The sequence below is a fragment of the Macrosteles quadrilineatus genome, unplaced genomic scaffold (genome assembly GCF_028750875.1).
Source record: "Macrosteles quadrilineatus isolate MER2022 unplaced genomic scaffold, UCM_ALF_1.0 Scaffold_5__1_contigs__length_97177068, whole genome shotgun sequence".
NCBI lineage: Eukaryota > Metazoa > Arthropoda > Insecta > Hemiptera > Cicadellidae > Macrosteles > Macrosteles quadrilineatus.
The window spans coordinates 96,256,893-96,273,439 of record NW_026542598.1 but is presented as its reverse complement, the minus strand read 5'-3'; the positions used below and the strand labels follow the sequence as shown (position 1 = coordinate 96,273,439).

At 29.0% G+C, this 16,547-nt stretch overlaps 1 protein-coding gene across 2 annotated transcripts in view; it reads left to right on the top strand.

The window, feature by feature from the left end:
* The window catches only part of LOC128995900 (sex peptide receptor-related protein 2-like), a 29,308-nt gene extending 19,131 nt beyond the window's left edge, over positions 1-10,177 (top strand). Inside the window, exon 3 of one of the 2 annotated variants that reach the window (XM_054420946.1) lies at positions 9,696-10,177. In XM_054420946.1, coding sequence (XP_054276921.1) covers positions 9,696-9,805 — 110 coding nt within the window. In that variant the 3' untranslated portion in view covers positions 9,806-10,177. Of the gene's footprint in view, positions 1-2,395; positions 2,642-9,695 lie in introns of those variants that run through there. The other variant, XM_054420945.1, reaches the window with a different exon arrangement.
* The last annotated feature ends 6,370 nt before the right edge of the window (positions 10,178-16,547 follow it).

Sequence of the window (16,547 nt, the reverse complement as noted above, 5' to 3'; positions counted from 1 at the left end):
TAGCTACTTTCCATATCCTCTTGTGTATTTCTACTAATCCAAGAATATTAACTGAATGCCTCTGTGACTAAATTCAGCCTATATGATTTTCAAAGTAACACATAAAATCCAAAATAAATATTTGTTCATAGGTAGTCAAAAACTTATTAACAGTCCTATTAAATATGAAATACATTTTCAAACGAGTTATTCAAATTTGAAATTCCATAGCTTACTTTCAGTAATTAAAGATAAATTCATTAGAATAGCTAAATTCCATCTTATTTTATGTCTTCCTCCATATCCAAGAGAATATAATTAATGATTATAAGACAAAATCCAACCGACATCGTTCGGAAATCAACAGATAATTTCTTAGTAGGACAATTTAGGAACAAATATTCATATAAGAATAGATGTAAACTTTGTTGCGTCTAAATATTAAAAACTAACTGAACTAAATTTTAATAGCAAAGAATAACTTTGTCAAAATCATAAATATAACTTATTCAGTTAATGATTTAACAGAAAATATAGTTTATTAAAGAAGTGAAACCTTCTCAAGCCAAATCTTAACTGAAATACCGGTATTAATCTCATATATTAACCACATGATAAAATATATTTCCAATAATAACCCAACTTAAAGGCTCATTCTAAAATAGAAGCTTTATTACTACAAAGCAAATGACCATTTAAATTGCTTAAGGCTATACCAGAATAACCAAGAGAGCTTTAAAGCTTGAATATCAATTAGTTCAAACCACATTTCTACTTGAGTCTTTAATAACATTGACCTGATTCCCATATTACGTTATTAAAGTGAATCTAATTAAAGCCAAGCCCTCTTGAACATTGTCATTTTCCCTCGGCACATTCAACGTCAACAGGCTAACATTATAAAATAATTGTTTTAAGTTGACTAACGTGTAAAATATAAAAGTCTACTTTTATACACGTCATTAAGTGTTCATTAATTAATTCTTGTTAGAATTTGCTAAATTTTTAATTATCCAAAAATATGTTAATTAAATTGTGTAGAGTTTTCTTAATAAAGGTTTCATACTTTAATATTGAGGCTATATGAGTTTTTGTAATTTCTTCAAGAAATGATTTTTTTTACTAAATATATAAATCGAACCCAATGGGCAATTGCACTAAGAAGGGGGAGTAATTCCAGTGTTGTTTATAACCAACCAATAGAATTCCCATTAATTAAATCATACAATTCATTTATTTCCGATCACCTTGATTTAAAGGAGGCTCGGTTCGAAACCACCAGCTTTCATAATTAGTAGTTTACAGTTACAGTCAGTTGTGGTATCTTTCAAGAACAAATAATTCAAAAGAACCTTGTTCAAAATCAAATGAAATATTCTTCACTTGTTACAAAAATGTTAAGAACATATGTTCAACAGACGCACAGCAAACAGACAGGGGACGTGAGATGATTATATCTAATTAGCCTAGTTGAGACCTGAGAGTAGCAAATTGACCTTCTGACTATTACATCACACAAGACCAGTATTGCACTCTGAGTTAGAGGTTCTTGATAGTTTGATGGTGAAAAATTAATAAAAACTTTCAAAAGATCAGTTTTTTTATGAAGGTGGTCACTAATATATACTTTCTTATAGAGTTGTCATCGAAGTATCAGACGAAGGCAATCTTAAGGTCCTGTATGTTCGTGTGAATGGCACTTTTTAATTGTTCGTTTAACGTTAGTTAACTAAGGTTTTATAAAAATATCTCGACCTCTAGTACAAAAAAAAACAATATGGCAAAAGTAATACAATTTAGCCTGAAAAATATAAAGATTTGGTAGACAACAGCAAAATCTACACGATACCCCCGTGAAGCACATAAGCAGCATAATTTCACTAGTCAAAGTCAAAACCCAAACCAAACAAATTATGCTTCACCCGGACTTATTTACAAACCGATTCTGTTCATTTTCATTGCACATTTTGTTTCTAGTATCATTTTTTTTGTTACAGTTTTTATTTTATTTCCCATTGTTTTGTTCATTCTCACACCCTTTTACATATTAAGTGTAACATCACTTTTTAACGAACGACCCGTGGATTCAAAATTTAACCACCCTAAAAGATGATTATCATCATAGACAAAAGAATTAAATATAGATTGACAGCCGTGCTGTGGTTACCATAGGTTCTGGCGCACACCGCTGGGAGCGCTGTGTAGTTACGTAGTGCGTAGGCCGTAACTACATAGCGTTCCCAGCGGTGTGTGCCAGAACCTATGGTAACCGCAGCACAGCTGACGGTCTATATTAAATTATTTTTGTCTATGTTATCATACACTTTTTTTATTTTCACCACACATTTTGATTGTTTGCTCTTTTATTTTACTGCTCACAGTTTTGTTTTCGTTCTCACACGCATGCACATTCCAGGTGTGACGTCATTATCCAACAAGAGGCCGAGCGCTACGGACTCTAGCCACACTTGCATGACAGAAGGTCCTCGACGTGACAGCAGAACCTCCTCAAGCTCTGCCTCCTCCACCTACTGTCAGTGCTCTAAACTGATAACAGGGAGGAGGTCAAGGTCAACTGATAACACGGGTCAAACGAACAATCGGGTGTTCATCTTCCAGATAGGAGATAGCGATGACGAATTGGAACGACGAGTGTGACAAAAAAGTGGAATGTTAAATCTGGATTTTTCAGATGTTGGACTTTGAATTTCAAAAAGTTCCTTTTAATTTAGGTTAATTAAGTGGATTTTCAGATTGTGTCAAAATAAAAATATTTCTAAATCACAATCATCTATTAAAATCTGAAAGATCTCATTGAAGAGAAGTGTAACATTGTTTTCTCTTGAAAAGAAATCTTTTAATGGTTCAGTTTCAGGATTCTGTTAAAACATTATATGAGATTATTAATGGAAGGATTTTAAATAAATATTTTTGTAATTTATAAACTGGCTTTTATTTTTATCTAAAATATAAAGTATGCTGAAATACTAGCTTTAAGACCACTTTATGTGAAGAGAGGAAATTTAAACTACAAAGCTTGTAGAGTTTCATAAGACGAATCCAACCTACGCTCGTTTTGAAGGTCACGATTATGTAAAGGTCGAATTTAAAACAAAATAAACTCAGCTACGAAGTTTAATTGTTCACAAAGTAAGCAACAACGAATAACAATCTAAACGCATAATATGAATATTCATTGGGCCTGAGGCAACTTAAAAGGGAGACGGAAACTAAGCTTGAATATTCTCTGCACAAGGTTGTGTGCGAAATTTCCGTTTTCTAAGTAAACGTATTTTCTAACCACGCAGATTATTTCTACAAAGGCCAGAGACGTAAATAGTTTAGTTGTAAATTAATAATACTTACTTATTTTCCTCAGAACATTTAAAAACGCTTTGGTAAGAAGTTAAAATTTAGGTAAAAATTGTATACTTTAATCAAAAGAAAGCGTTAAACGATTAAATTTATTTGACAGGACTTGCTCAGTATTCCACATACATAATGATAATCGTTGAAAAATCATTCATAAAAACATCCAACGATTTTGAATACTCGACGATTTAAAATGGTAACACGTTCTGAAACTCCCTGAACATAAATTAACCGACATAAAAAAGAGCGAATACAATGAATGAGTAGGAGCTTGATCGTCCTGTAATTATATTAAAAAAAGTAATATCAAAAAGTCACGATTAATTTTAAACTTTTTATTAATCCTCCAACAAAATGATTTATAAATCTTTCGATAATGAGTAAAACCATCAGTTAAATTGCAACAAAGCATCCATTATTTAGGCTAAACAACTGTATCAAAAATCCCAATGACAATGAGGCTTTTAGTTTACCAATAATTAATTCTGAGACTCATTGGTGAATTATTTTAATGATAGCCGAGGGCATTGTTTATAGGATCGGCTTCCACAGAATTGTTTTACAGCTTCATCGCTGATGGCCCATTCAACAATTCCATAATTCTTTGAAATACCATTGGGCGTTCCATAAACAAAAGTCAAAAGTCTGCCAACGAGGCTTAGATTTATTTGTGTGCTACGCTCTATTGGTGAAACCTTTTCAATTTTGTTCTGGAAAGTTTTATTCTTCTTTAGTTTCCTTAACAATATTCCTGCAAAAGCCTATATGCATATGCAACTAAAGAAATAAGATTTTACCTTTTTCATACTAATGTAAACTGATTTTAGGTGTAACTATTTTCTAGTGAATGGAATGGTTTTGAAATGAACAAGCATAGTAAAACGAAAAAAAAACTGATGGAGAACTTTTTTAGGAAAGGATAAAATATTGAAAATTTCACTCTAGGTAACTTATATAAAGTAAATTAAGTAAAAATTGATGAGCACCGTTAACCATTCCAATTACATATTTATGAAGATAGATTTTTTATTTGTCTTGCATTAAAGTTTTGAATATCATAGAAACAGTTAGTAAAAAATATATAAGTATCACCTAAACTTGTGTATACCACAGAGTTTTAAATAACCAACTTAGAAAGCTATGACAGCATAGTATGGATATACGAATATTGACAACTTGTATTTTTACTTTCACGTTACATTTAGTTTATAATTAAATTCAATTTAATTACTATTTCAATAATCATGTGTTCCTAATTTTTAACCGAATCTTTAACTTAGGGTTTTAATCAAGGAGAACATTTATTCAAACTTGAAATAAAAACTATGAGAAAAGCTTACAATAGTCACAAACTCATAGTTTGGTAAATAAATAATGATTACTAAAATAATTGTAAAATGAATTATACCAATAAATATACTTCAATAAGTACATATTTTCTTCAATTTCAAAATACGTTAAACTTGTAATTCTTTTACGATGCAGAAAAAATAGAGACGTTAAAAGAGGAGGAGAGACAAGTGAAGTTGAACAAGTCCAATGTTGGTCCAAAGGGAATATGTAAGCCCGGGACGGCTTGGAATATTGTCCTAGCAATATCTGCCTACGCTTCTCTACATTTCTACTCTCATATTAAATTAGTTTATTTTGTAAGCTAATATTTTTATTTTACAAAAAAGCGAACCATAGGGAACCATTTTTTGTAACAAATAATTGAGTTTAACCCGAATTTATCGGTGTACTGGTTATTTTCAGAAAATATATTTAATGCAATTTTAAATAGGTGTCAACCTCAGTATCTATAACAGTAAATATTAAATTAAAATACTATGTGAAAACAAAATTAAAATATGTTGAAAATAAAAATTATAATGGTGGTGTAGTTTTTAGGAATACACAAGCATATAAGAAAATAACTTTGATAATTTAGATGTAAAAAATAAGTTACTGTAGTAGTTTATTCAATTTTTGTGCAGAGCCCCAATGAATCATATAAAAAATATATAATGATTACTTACAAAACAGTTTTATTTAAGTTTTGCTAAAACTATACAAATCCAAACGTTATTAAAATACAAGCAACAGAAAACTGTTATAGTATTTATGACGTATTATCTAACAAGACATAATTGTTATAAAATCTGTAATGACTCAAAAACCATTTGTTTTGAGGTATAGTAATTAATTAAATTACAAACTGAATTTGGTTCATACTTTAATATTTATTCATGTTCATCTTATGAAAATAATGTAAAAATGTATTTGCCAAGATTCCCAAAACCTAAGTATTGTCTCAACATATATATAATTTATAATCAAAATTTATTCATTGGCTTATCAAAATTATTATTCCAAAACAATTTCTGCAATTAAAATTAAATGCATCTGAATTCAATATTATAAAAAAAATTCAACACATTTTTTTAAGTATGTAAACCCCATAAAAATGAAGAGATTATTCACAACAATGAACAGTGTGGTAAATATTTCCAAGAAAAAAAATCAACAGTAATTATAGTTGTGCTAAACTAAACTGTGAAATTAATTATATTATAAAAAGTGTTACTTATATAATATTGAACCAAATTGAAGAAATAAAAATTACATAATCCTGAAGACAAATTACTTATAGAAGATTGGTGAGAACTTTCCATTTCATTATTAAACTAAAACTATAAACTATGGACTCCTTCAGCATCCATTTTGAACAGACCTACCTCGATTTCAAAAGTCAACCAAAGGAAAGAAAATTTAATCAAAATCAAAATTTCACTTAATTATTGTTTTCAAATTATCATTAAATTTTCAATTTATTGAATTTTATATTAGGCCTAAAGGAAATCTTTTGATTCAACAGTCTACACGAATCCCCATCCCTGAAAAACTTACCTTAGTTTTAATAACTTTTAACGTCCCACTAAACATTGTATTTTAAAACATCTGTCCCTCGTCATTACTATTATTTAGTTAATATTAGAATAATTATAAAAATAACAAATATAGAGGTTTATTTCAAATCCTTATTAAAAAAATTATCTTGGCTTTGGATTGAAATACTAAAATTTGTGTTAAATAAAACATTTCTGAAATATACCTAACATGTTTTAGGTCGACTTACAGGGACCCTACTATTGGTCCACATAGTGGTGCGAGTGATGGTATATTTTGGAAAATAAAGGTAACCTTCCAACCAAACCCAACTTTTAGCAACAGAACAGTCTGGCTGATATACGCTAGAAATAGAATACAACGCTTCATGCATTAGATATTAGAAGCATAAGTTAGTTCAAAGAGGTCTAAAACGCAATGACAAAAATTTCTAAAATCCCAAAACATTCAGGGTAATAAAAAAGCATTAAGTGATGTTAAGCCGTAGGCGATAACTATAAAAACCAACTGGCAGTGTTCAATATATACTTTACTGGCTTGTTTTATTAAACGCACCATTTGGCTTATAATGCCCCGATCTAGAGATTACTTTCAACGCTCTGCTGAATGGCTCGTATATATTTATTTATGTGCTATATACTGTGTGTGTTTTTCTATATACTGTTAAGGAAAAAAATACGTTGTTGTTTTTTACTGTACCTGCATGCTATGTTGTATGCATGATAAATCCTTAATGTTAGTTATTTAGTTTGATTGAATATTTCATTTGTTTGATTGTTGTATTATGAGTAAATCAATTAAGTATGAATGTAGACTATGTTTTATGAACATAAGTAGGTATTTATGTTTACAATATATGGCCATGTAACAAATATGTTTATCTACTGTTGTCATGGAAAGTGGCAACTTTCTGCTTAGTAGTATTAGTTTGCAAAACCATTTATTTCACAAAAGGTTACTTTACATGACACTTTCCTAGGAATTTTGTTTTGTTCGGTTGTAATTTGCAGTGAGGAAAAGTAAAGAGCAAAGTTAAAAATCTTACTTTGGCCTCTACATGATTATTTTTTAGTTGTCAAGTAAAAAAATATATATATACAAAATATAATGTGCAACTCATGATCAGAGTGTCTTTTAGCTCGATAAAATTGACACACTCGGCAGGTCACCTTGCACAAATATTTCTGTGTTGAATCAAAAATAGTGTTCAGATAATTCTCTGTTTGTTCATTGATGATAAAATTTAAAATTGGAAATAGTTTGTAACTTTAGGAAATTGAACAAATAAATTTCTTCTCTGTCAGGTTTCTTCTCGTGTTTTGGGTCATTTAACGTACATAACTAACAACGTATATAACTAACAGGGATCGAAAACATCCGCAACTACATAATACACTTTAAGAATTCAACTTTATCACTTTTAAAATATCGTATTGACAGTTAGTTGGTCAACCATGTTCAAGTATTTCACATAAACCACAAAAGTATTTTGCAAACCAACACTTGAAATGTGTAATAAGAAAATTACATAACATTAAAAAAAAGATTAATTTAATTAAATTTTGGGGTTATTACCCAACCCATGCTATTATGAAAAGTAATCTTATTTTTCTCAGATTCCTTTTAACTCATTCCTTTTAACTCATACAACATTTTCCTTTGCCTCCACACCGGTTACGAAATGTATAGTTCATATTTTGTAAAGTGACTCTTTAGACTAAAAAGTCAAGTATCACGTACAAAAACAGCTTACGAAACTTTACATGGAGGAGGAAAATTATTTTAATCCAATAAAAATCGTAAATACCTCATGACGAAGATTAGACAAAATGGTATAATATAAATATGTTCGGACACGTAATAATACGAAAGTAAATATTCACCACTATTGACTTTTTAAGCTTAAGTTTCCACAAAAGACTTCCCTCAAGATTTTAGGGGGCAGTTAAAGATCCTAGACCGGGCGAAAACAATTTTCAACCGTCGAAACAAAGCCGAAAAAGCCAGTGTAGTCATAAATCAGGAGGCGAGCCTTTAACAAACTGCCTCGGCGTTGACGACCTTCCAATTACTCTTTATTGCAAAGGCATTCAAGACAATGGGGTTAACAGTTAAATAATAAATCAGGGCCAAACTGTTCAAATATTATTTTCTTATTCATTTGTATAGCAAGATTTATTTGCTTTTTATTTTACTTTACTAATAATATGTATTTGTTTGGTCAAGTTAAAGGTAAGTTGTAGTAAATATTTTGTAAATAGTTTCAGTAGTACAACACAAATAGCTGCAGAAAAAATTTACATCCAGTATAATAGTAGAGAGTGCAATAAAATGTGATATTTATTTTTGAAGAAAAGTAAGGAGTGTTTTTTCAATAGTTAGAGCAATACTGGCAATATACATTAACACTAGAATATTTAATTGTTTTTTATTGACAGGAGGTTAAGGAATTTTGACTATGATATTCATAAACACAGGGCTAGGGAGGAAGGCCTATAACTTTTTATTAATTAAATTGTAGTTTGTTGATATAATCTTTTATTTTAATAATGTAGGTTTTTAAATATTATCTGTTTAGTTCATTAGTTTGTAGCTTCTGCATAACACTTGTTATGAGTATTATCTAATTTACTCGTTAACAATAGTATGATACTTAGTTTTACCAACTAACTCATAAAGAATGTGGAAGACAACTAACTGTGAAGTTGTGGAATCTCAAGAACAAACAACCTTCGTTGTTTTAGTTAATGTTAGGTGAGAGTGAGTTTCTGTTATTTAAGAGATTATTAAGAAAGATTTTCAACAACCATGGAAATGGATTCATTGTTTTATAATAATGGTGATGTATTTCTAGTGGAGCCTTGTGTAAAATGCCCACAATAATCTTATAAATAACGCAAACAACCATTCTAACATGATTGTTTGAAGTTGTAACTGTATGTGTAATATTTAACAATGCTTTAGTGGTTTTAGAATATACTCATTCCTTAGTCGCAGAACTGGTTCCTACAGCTGGAGCACATCTAATATTTAATCTTTGTTTTAGTGGTGTCAGAATATACTCGTTCCGTAGGGTCCCTGCAACTGTTACTTCAAACAACTGTTATTACAGCTGGAGCACATCTAATATTTAATAATTATGTTTTAGTGGTGTCAGAATATATTCCGTCAGGTTGCTGTAACGCCGCAGAACTGTTACTTTAAAGAACTGCTCCTACAGCTGGAGCACATCTAATATTTAATCTATGTTTTAGTGGTGTCAGAATATACTCGTTCCGTCGGGTCCCTGTAACTGTTGTTTCATTACAGTTGAAGCGTATCTAATATTTAATCTTTATGTTGTAGTGGTGTCAGAGTATACCCGTTCCGTAGGGTCCCGGTATCAACGCAGAACTGTTACATTAAACAACGGTTCCAACAGCTGTGGCTCATCTAATATTTAATCTTTGTTTTAGTGGTGTCAGAATATACCCGTTCCGCCGGGTCCCTGTATCGCCGCAGAACTGTTACATTGAACAACGGTTCCTGGAGGGACAACCACGAGTTGTTGCCGATCACGAAGTAAACATGACACAACACAAAACATAACGAAGTTTGGCTGTGGTAGAAATTAATGTCAATGACTAACGCTAATGTGTATATAGTTTATGTGAATAAATGGGGAACGTATACGTCACGATGGTAAATTGAAAGATAGAGATTACTTTTTTACAATTTTAATATTGAAGTGTATTGTTCTTTAATGTGGATGTGATTCATTATGGATTGTATGTGTAGATAATTGTTATGTGAAGGGTAGGAAACTCAAATATTGTTTTGTAAGATAAACCTTTCATAGTTTTCGACAAGAAATCGTATGAACGTAATGTTTGGCCTCGTGTTTTAATTGGATTTCCTAAAGTATTGTCAGCAAAACTATTTTGATATGTTATTTGTACTCATCCAAAAATAAAAATCTATAGTTTTAGTTAATTGAATTTTGAATGCCCAAATTACAATTAAGGATGATTTTAAGTTGTGAAATTTGTGGTTAACGATGACTTGAATATTGCTTATATTTCTTATATTTTGCTGGCCAGATAGAAAGTTTTTGAAATGAAAACTAACTCAATAGTAATATTCAAGGAACTATGAATTTAATTTGTTCTACATTTGTAAATAAAATATAAATGTGTATCACACTTATATTTTTAAATGTTTAATAAAATTTGTGTACATATAGCATGTGTTATATTCCTTTATGTCCTTCCACATTCCAAAAAAGAAATAGTTTCTTTCAATTCATTCCTTGAAACAAATTGTCTAATTAAATTAAATCTTGTCACATGTTTTAAATAACTCTATATCTTTCCTCATGAGTGAACATCAAAGAACTTCCCATGATATTTAATAATGTGTGAGTGGAAAAGTTAGTAATTATATTAAACCTTTAATATTTAAGTTCAAAAGTTAAAAATGGATCACAAAATTAGCAACATTCTTCCTTTAAAACGACTAATCTATTAGTCTTTGACAAGTGTTAAGTTTACGCTGGAGTAGGCATGATAATTTTAACATGATTTATTTCCTCTTTTAATATACTTTATTTACAAGCTCTTACAGCTGGATTGACCAAAACCTTTCCATATCAAAGTTGAATTTTCTTAAAATATCTGTAGCCTGTTTTGTAAAAAGCTAATGGAAACTACTTAATGAAAGAAAATGTCGTCAATAATACGCTTTAAAATCTTTTAAGTATATTATAACAAAAGTAATTAAAAAATTGTTACACGTACTTACGCTTTTTACGAGGTATTTATTTAATTAACAATAACTCAAGAGGATTTTATTGTTTTTAAAAACAGGTGAGTTGGGTTATTTAAGACTATAAAACACAAAAATCCATGAAGCATGAAAATTTAATTACCTTGAGTTAGCCTACTATTCACTATCAGTACTATCTACTCACAGTAATAAACGAAGGAAGACAACAATAAATGTATTTTTTTATAGAGAATAACCATTATGTTTTACCTCTACACATGTTTTATGTTGTGAGTGAGACAAACATATGTGAGATAAGGTGAGTCCTATAAACATACTGCTATCTCCGGTGTTGCATTAACACAACATAAAACATGTACAACATGTACGACCCAGTGAGATAGGTCATGAGTTTGAAATAAATTAAACTGTTTATGCACCTTGCAACGAGATATGCTGGATTGCATGTATTTATGGGTGGCAATTCGCTTACACGTATTTTCCCATTTATTATATATTTTTCCTTATTTATTAGATAAAAACATTTTTGTGACTGTAACCTTTTATATCACTTTCAATTATCATAATATTTGTGTACTTTTAATTTCTGCTAAAGTTTCAATGAGATTTTAAACAAATTTCAAGAATAAATTTTTCTATAATTTCAAGGAGTAATTTTTTCTAAAATTTCAAAACTGTCCACAACAACCGAATGGTACAATCTATAAAAAGTTTTAAACTAGCATTTAATTAATCACAATAAATAGAACTGAATACATTATTTCAGTTCACATTTAATAAGTAACAAAAACCAACAACCGTTAATCTAAAGATTTGTTGATGATTTAGGTTATGTGCATACTGCACAGTATTCTGTCGTTTACTGTTTTAAGTTCTTTTGCATAAATATATAACAATAATGTTGTAAGCTAATGGTTGTTCTTAAACAGGGTCAGTGAAAGATTAAATTGATATCTTAAACAAAACATTCAACAAAAGGATGTAGGTATACATCACTTACAAACAACCCAAATACATTTTCCTTCAGTGTATCAACAATATCGTAAGGTAAATGCAGAACGTGGTTTAATATTTTAACAATAATTGAGTTTCATATTCAAAATTCATCTCCAAACCTCTTCGCCAACTTTCAATCACTTCTAATAAAACTTTTGGAGAAGTTTGCAGGTCGATATCTTATTATGGGATAATTCTATAAGTTTGTCGAGGGCAAACTAGACTTAACAATTACTTAAGAAATTATTAGTAAGTTTTGTTTGTAAAATAATTAAGTACAGAAATATTATAAAAGTCATAGAATTATATAAGTTGATTGTAGTATTAAAATATATTTAGATTTGAGAAAACTATGCTGATCATTATAAAACAATATAGGGTACCTTAGTACCTATGATGAGATGGTTCAAAAAAATCTTGGATCGTTGAAAAAAAAACTAATATTGACCTCAATTTTAAACTTTTTTATGGTAATGAACGTGCTACACTTTGATCTTAGCCAACAGGCCGAGAAGCGATATTAATAGGTAGGTAATTAATAGAACCTACTGTAGCACAAGTAAAGTAAAGTTCACATCTACTTTAAAATGTTTTTTGGTAGAGTTACGACTTACTCATTGTAGAACTGAATATACACCTAACATTGCTTTTTCAAAGATAATATATGTCTTACGAAATCCTCACTCGCCACCTTATAAACTCTATAATCCTCAACTTGTCATGTAAGTTAAATGTTACTCCATTTACTTTTTAATTTAATCCTTTCAGGACTTAATTAGGTGGAATAATCCAAGGCATGATAAATCATCTAGATTAACAAAATGTCCTTCATGATAATAATTATTAAATTTGCTTTTGGAGCAATTAAAACAAGGACCAAATTAAAATCGAAAATTTAAAAACAGTTTTAATAGATAAAAATGGAATACACTCAACTACATTTTGTGTCAAATGTATTGAACTTCTACATATTTTTGTCCACTTTGCTAAATACATAGAAATGTAATCCAAAGTGCGTATTTAAAGGATTTTTTAAGAGTTGGGTTATAGAGTTAAACTTGTCTTTATGCATATTTTGTTTAAGATACTGAGGTTTAAACATATAATTTTAGAAAGTAAAGTAGGTAGAGAAAATTTAAAGGAATAAATTGTTACAATATAAAATAATGTTATAATAAAGTCAATGTGGGAATTTTATGCTTGAAGGCATCAGATCACTCCTCTGATTGCTTACATTGAAAAGGTTAGGAAATCATTCATTGCTTTTCTAGATTGAATTATTTTAATTACATTAAGTTTTAGATTAAATGAGTGTTAACTTTAAATGCTTATGAATGTATTTTAACTAAAAATTTTTAATGTTAGTAAATTCTCTTCTAATTCAGGTCATAGTCAATAAATATCTTCTTTAGACTCAATTATCTTTACTACTTTACGAATATTAGAATGGTAGAAAACAAAAAAAAATAGAAACCATGACAAATCAACATTCTAATATATCGATTACTGTATAATTTTTTTTTTATTATTGAAATAAAATAACTAGAATTCATTGAATTTTTAATTATTAATAAATGAACGATTACAAATGTTTTTTACAATAAATGAATGAGTCATTAAAACTGAAATATAGTTTTTAATACTACCATATCTTAAACTCTTTTAATTGGGTTATACAAAACGTTTAGTTCTAACGTAAATAAAACATTTTTAGTAACTTATTTCCCTAGACTGGACGAAATAAGGTAAATGTACACCAACAATTTGTGTAAATGAATCTGCCAATCCAATATTTTATGAAGGAGGAGAGTGTCATATTTTATTAAATTTAGTAAATGACAGAATGGCAGTCACATTTTTAATATGTTAATAATATGGACATTTGGAGACACTTTGACAATCATTTCAATTTTGTTTTGTTTTATTTGTGTAACTGTTTGATTTCAGCTTGTAGTATAAAATCCCAAATGTAAAATTTTGTGGATGTAATGAATAGTAAGGTCAAAATTTCATTTACTTACAGTATGTTTCAATAATAATAAGATAGGGTTTACCAACACATGGTTAGTAAAATACTTTGTTAATTTATAGAGTTTTGTAACAATCTTTGTATATATTTTCACTTTTTAAAGATTCTACATTATATTAAAAATAATTTATTATTTTCCTAGCATTCTTACTAAAACATGACACTGATACAAGCAGTTACAAGAGAGTCAAAAACATTGCTAACCACATTTGGTCTTTTTACAGCCCCAACCAATTTATCATTAGTTTGAGAAATACAATTATCAAACCAAAAATACTCAAGAAGTAGTAAACAAGTTTTAATTCCCTCTGAGATTCAATCCATTTATGTTTTATTGCATTATAAGTTTACACAAAGTAAAACAATGGATTTGGAACAATGGAAATGACGACCCGCCCTGACTGTCTTATTAGGTTTAGTCAATTAAGGGAAGGAACTAGAATGGAACTCTACTCTTTCCACAAAATAGGTTACGTTTGGAATAAAATCATTAAGTTATATTTGCGGTTTTAGAATTGGTTTAGGAAAGTTATGAATTTAATCATCCCGAATGTTTCAATTGTTCTAGTTCCTTAGAAATTTAATGGTTCAATACTATTGACCAAAAATATTATCCTCCCCATCACCATTGGTACTTAACCTCAGTTTTAGTAATCCACTATTAAGTAATAAAGTGTATACCTTCATTCAAGTTTATTATCAATCAGCTTTTTAACCAGACAATGTGAGCTGTACGGCCTACAAAACTGTGACGTATTATTTGTGTTTGAAAAATAATTAGAATCCATTATACGACATAAGGAGAATCTACTAATCCAACATTTTTTTATGAGAAGACATTTAATGAGATATTTTACTTTAGTATTCTTTTGTAACTTCATCATATGTCACTATACGAAAACGTAAATTTATCAGTCCAAGTTAGAGTTGTCAGTTGAATTAGATTGTCTCCCACTAGAAGGAATAAATTTATATTTTTCTGTTGAAAAAACTGATGACACTGTAGGGAATTAACATGCATGAGAACTGTGAGCTAATTAGCCTACAGTTGATATATTAATTGTTTAATAAGTAAAAACAAGTAAAATTAATTATCAATCCTACCTAAGGTAATAGATTGCTTTTTTCTGAAATTCATACCATAATGAACGGTAAATATAATATTAAAATATTGCTCCAAGCAAACTTCATTTCAAATAAACAAACTGATATTTTATTGAAATAGTTAATAAACGATTATAGCTGGATTTTAAATGTTAATTGAGAGAATAAACAATGCATAATCAAATACTATTCCACACACAAAATATATTATGAATTGGATTTAAAACAAAGTCCAAGTTAACACAGTGATTTAGTTTTGAACGATAATTGTTTTCTCTCTTTACTGAATTGTCAACTTTATTGCCAAGCCGTAACTTTTTAATTCCACTCGCCAAAGTTCCCTAGAGTAACCTGAAATAGCAAGTTTAAAACCCTTCTCTTAACTGAGTTATTTTTTTTACAAGTTAACACATTTCTGAATTAAATTGGAGCCAAAAACAATTTTACAGCCCATGCTTAAAATGTTGCCATCAATAAGAATGTATAGAATGTATATTCATAATTTTCAACTATGTTGTGACCTGCTAACAATGTAATATTTTGTTATTAAATAACTAATTTTTACACACTTCTTAACTGTTTAGTAATTCAACCGTTTGTATAAAATAGCTACATGTTTTTATTGGCCTAGAAATACTTATTACTATATAAGTATATTTCATTGTATTATGTTGTTTGTAATAGTATTTATTACTTTTGTATAATATATTATTTTCGACAAAAAGTGTTAAAGTATATTATTAATACATCACAACCTAGTTTATTTTGTTTCAAGAGTTCTTATTCCAATTAAAAAGATATCCATCGATAAAATTTTTAACTTACCTAAAAGCCCATAAAGTGGATACATATATGTTATTTTAATCTAATTTGTAAAGTGTTAAGAATATTGAGAACATTTCTGAATGTTTTTATGCTAAGAAAATTAGGAACATAAACAATAACTAACTGCAAGAACTTGGTAAATAAGAGTTAACTCATAAAAAATGCACTAACAAAATATGAAAACCAAAGTACATAATTGTTACTGTATTAGTACAATTTTATACTTATTAAAGCCTGTAGATTCCACTAAACTTATTTGTAGCATAGCAAAGAGTTTTAATAACTCCGGAATACTGGTTGGGAAGAGCTATGCAAATAATGCCAACTTTTAAACACAATTACAATTAGATAGACGCTTTCACAGTTCAGAAATAATTATTCTTGAGTCAATTTTTCTCTTTAATTATTTCTTATTTACTTTACTTTATTAAAGCTTAGCTTTAATATTTTTTGACTTTCAACAGACTAAAATAAAAGATTAATACTTTGAGTACTTTAAGACTTAATGCTTCACTTTAAGTACTGAGGAGTTGCCCTTCTCCAATTCTATACTTGACCTATATTGTTTTTATCTTTACTTAAGCGCCAA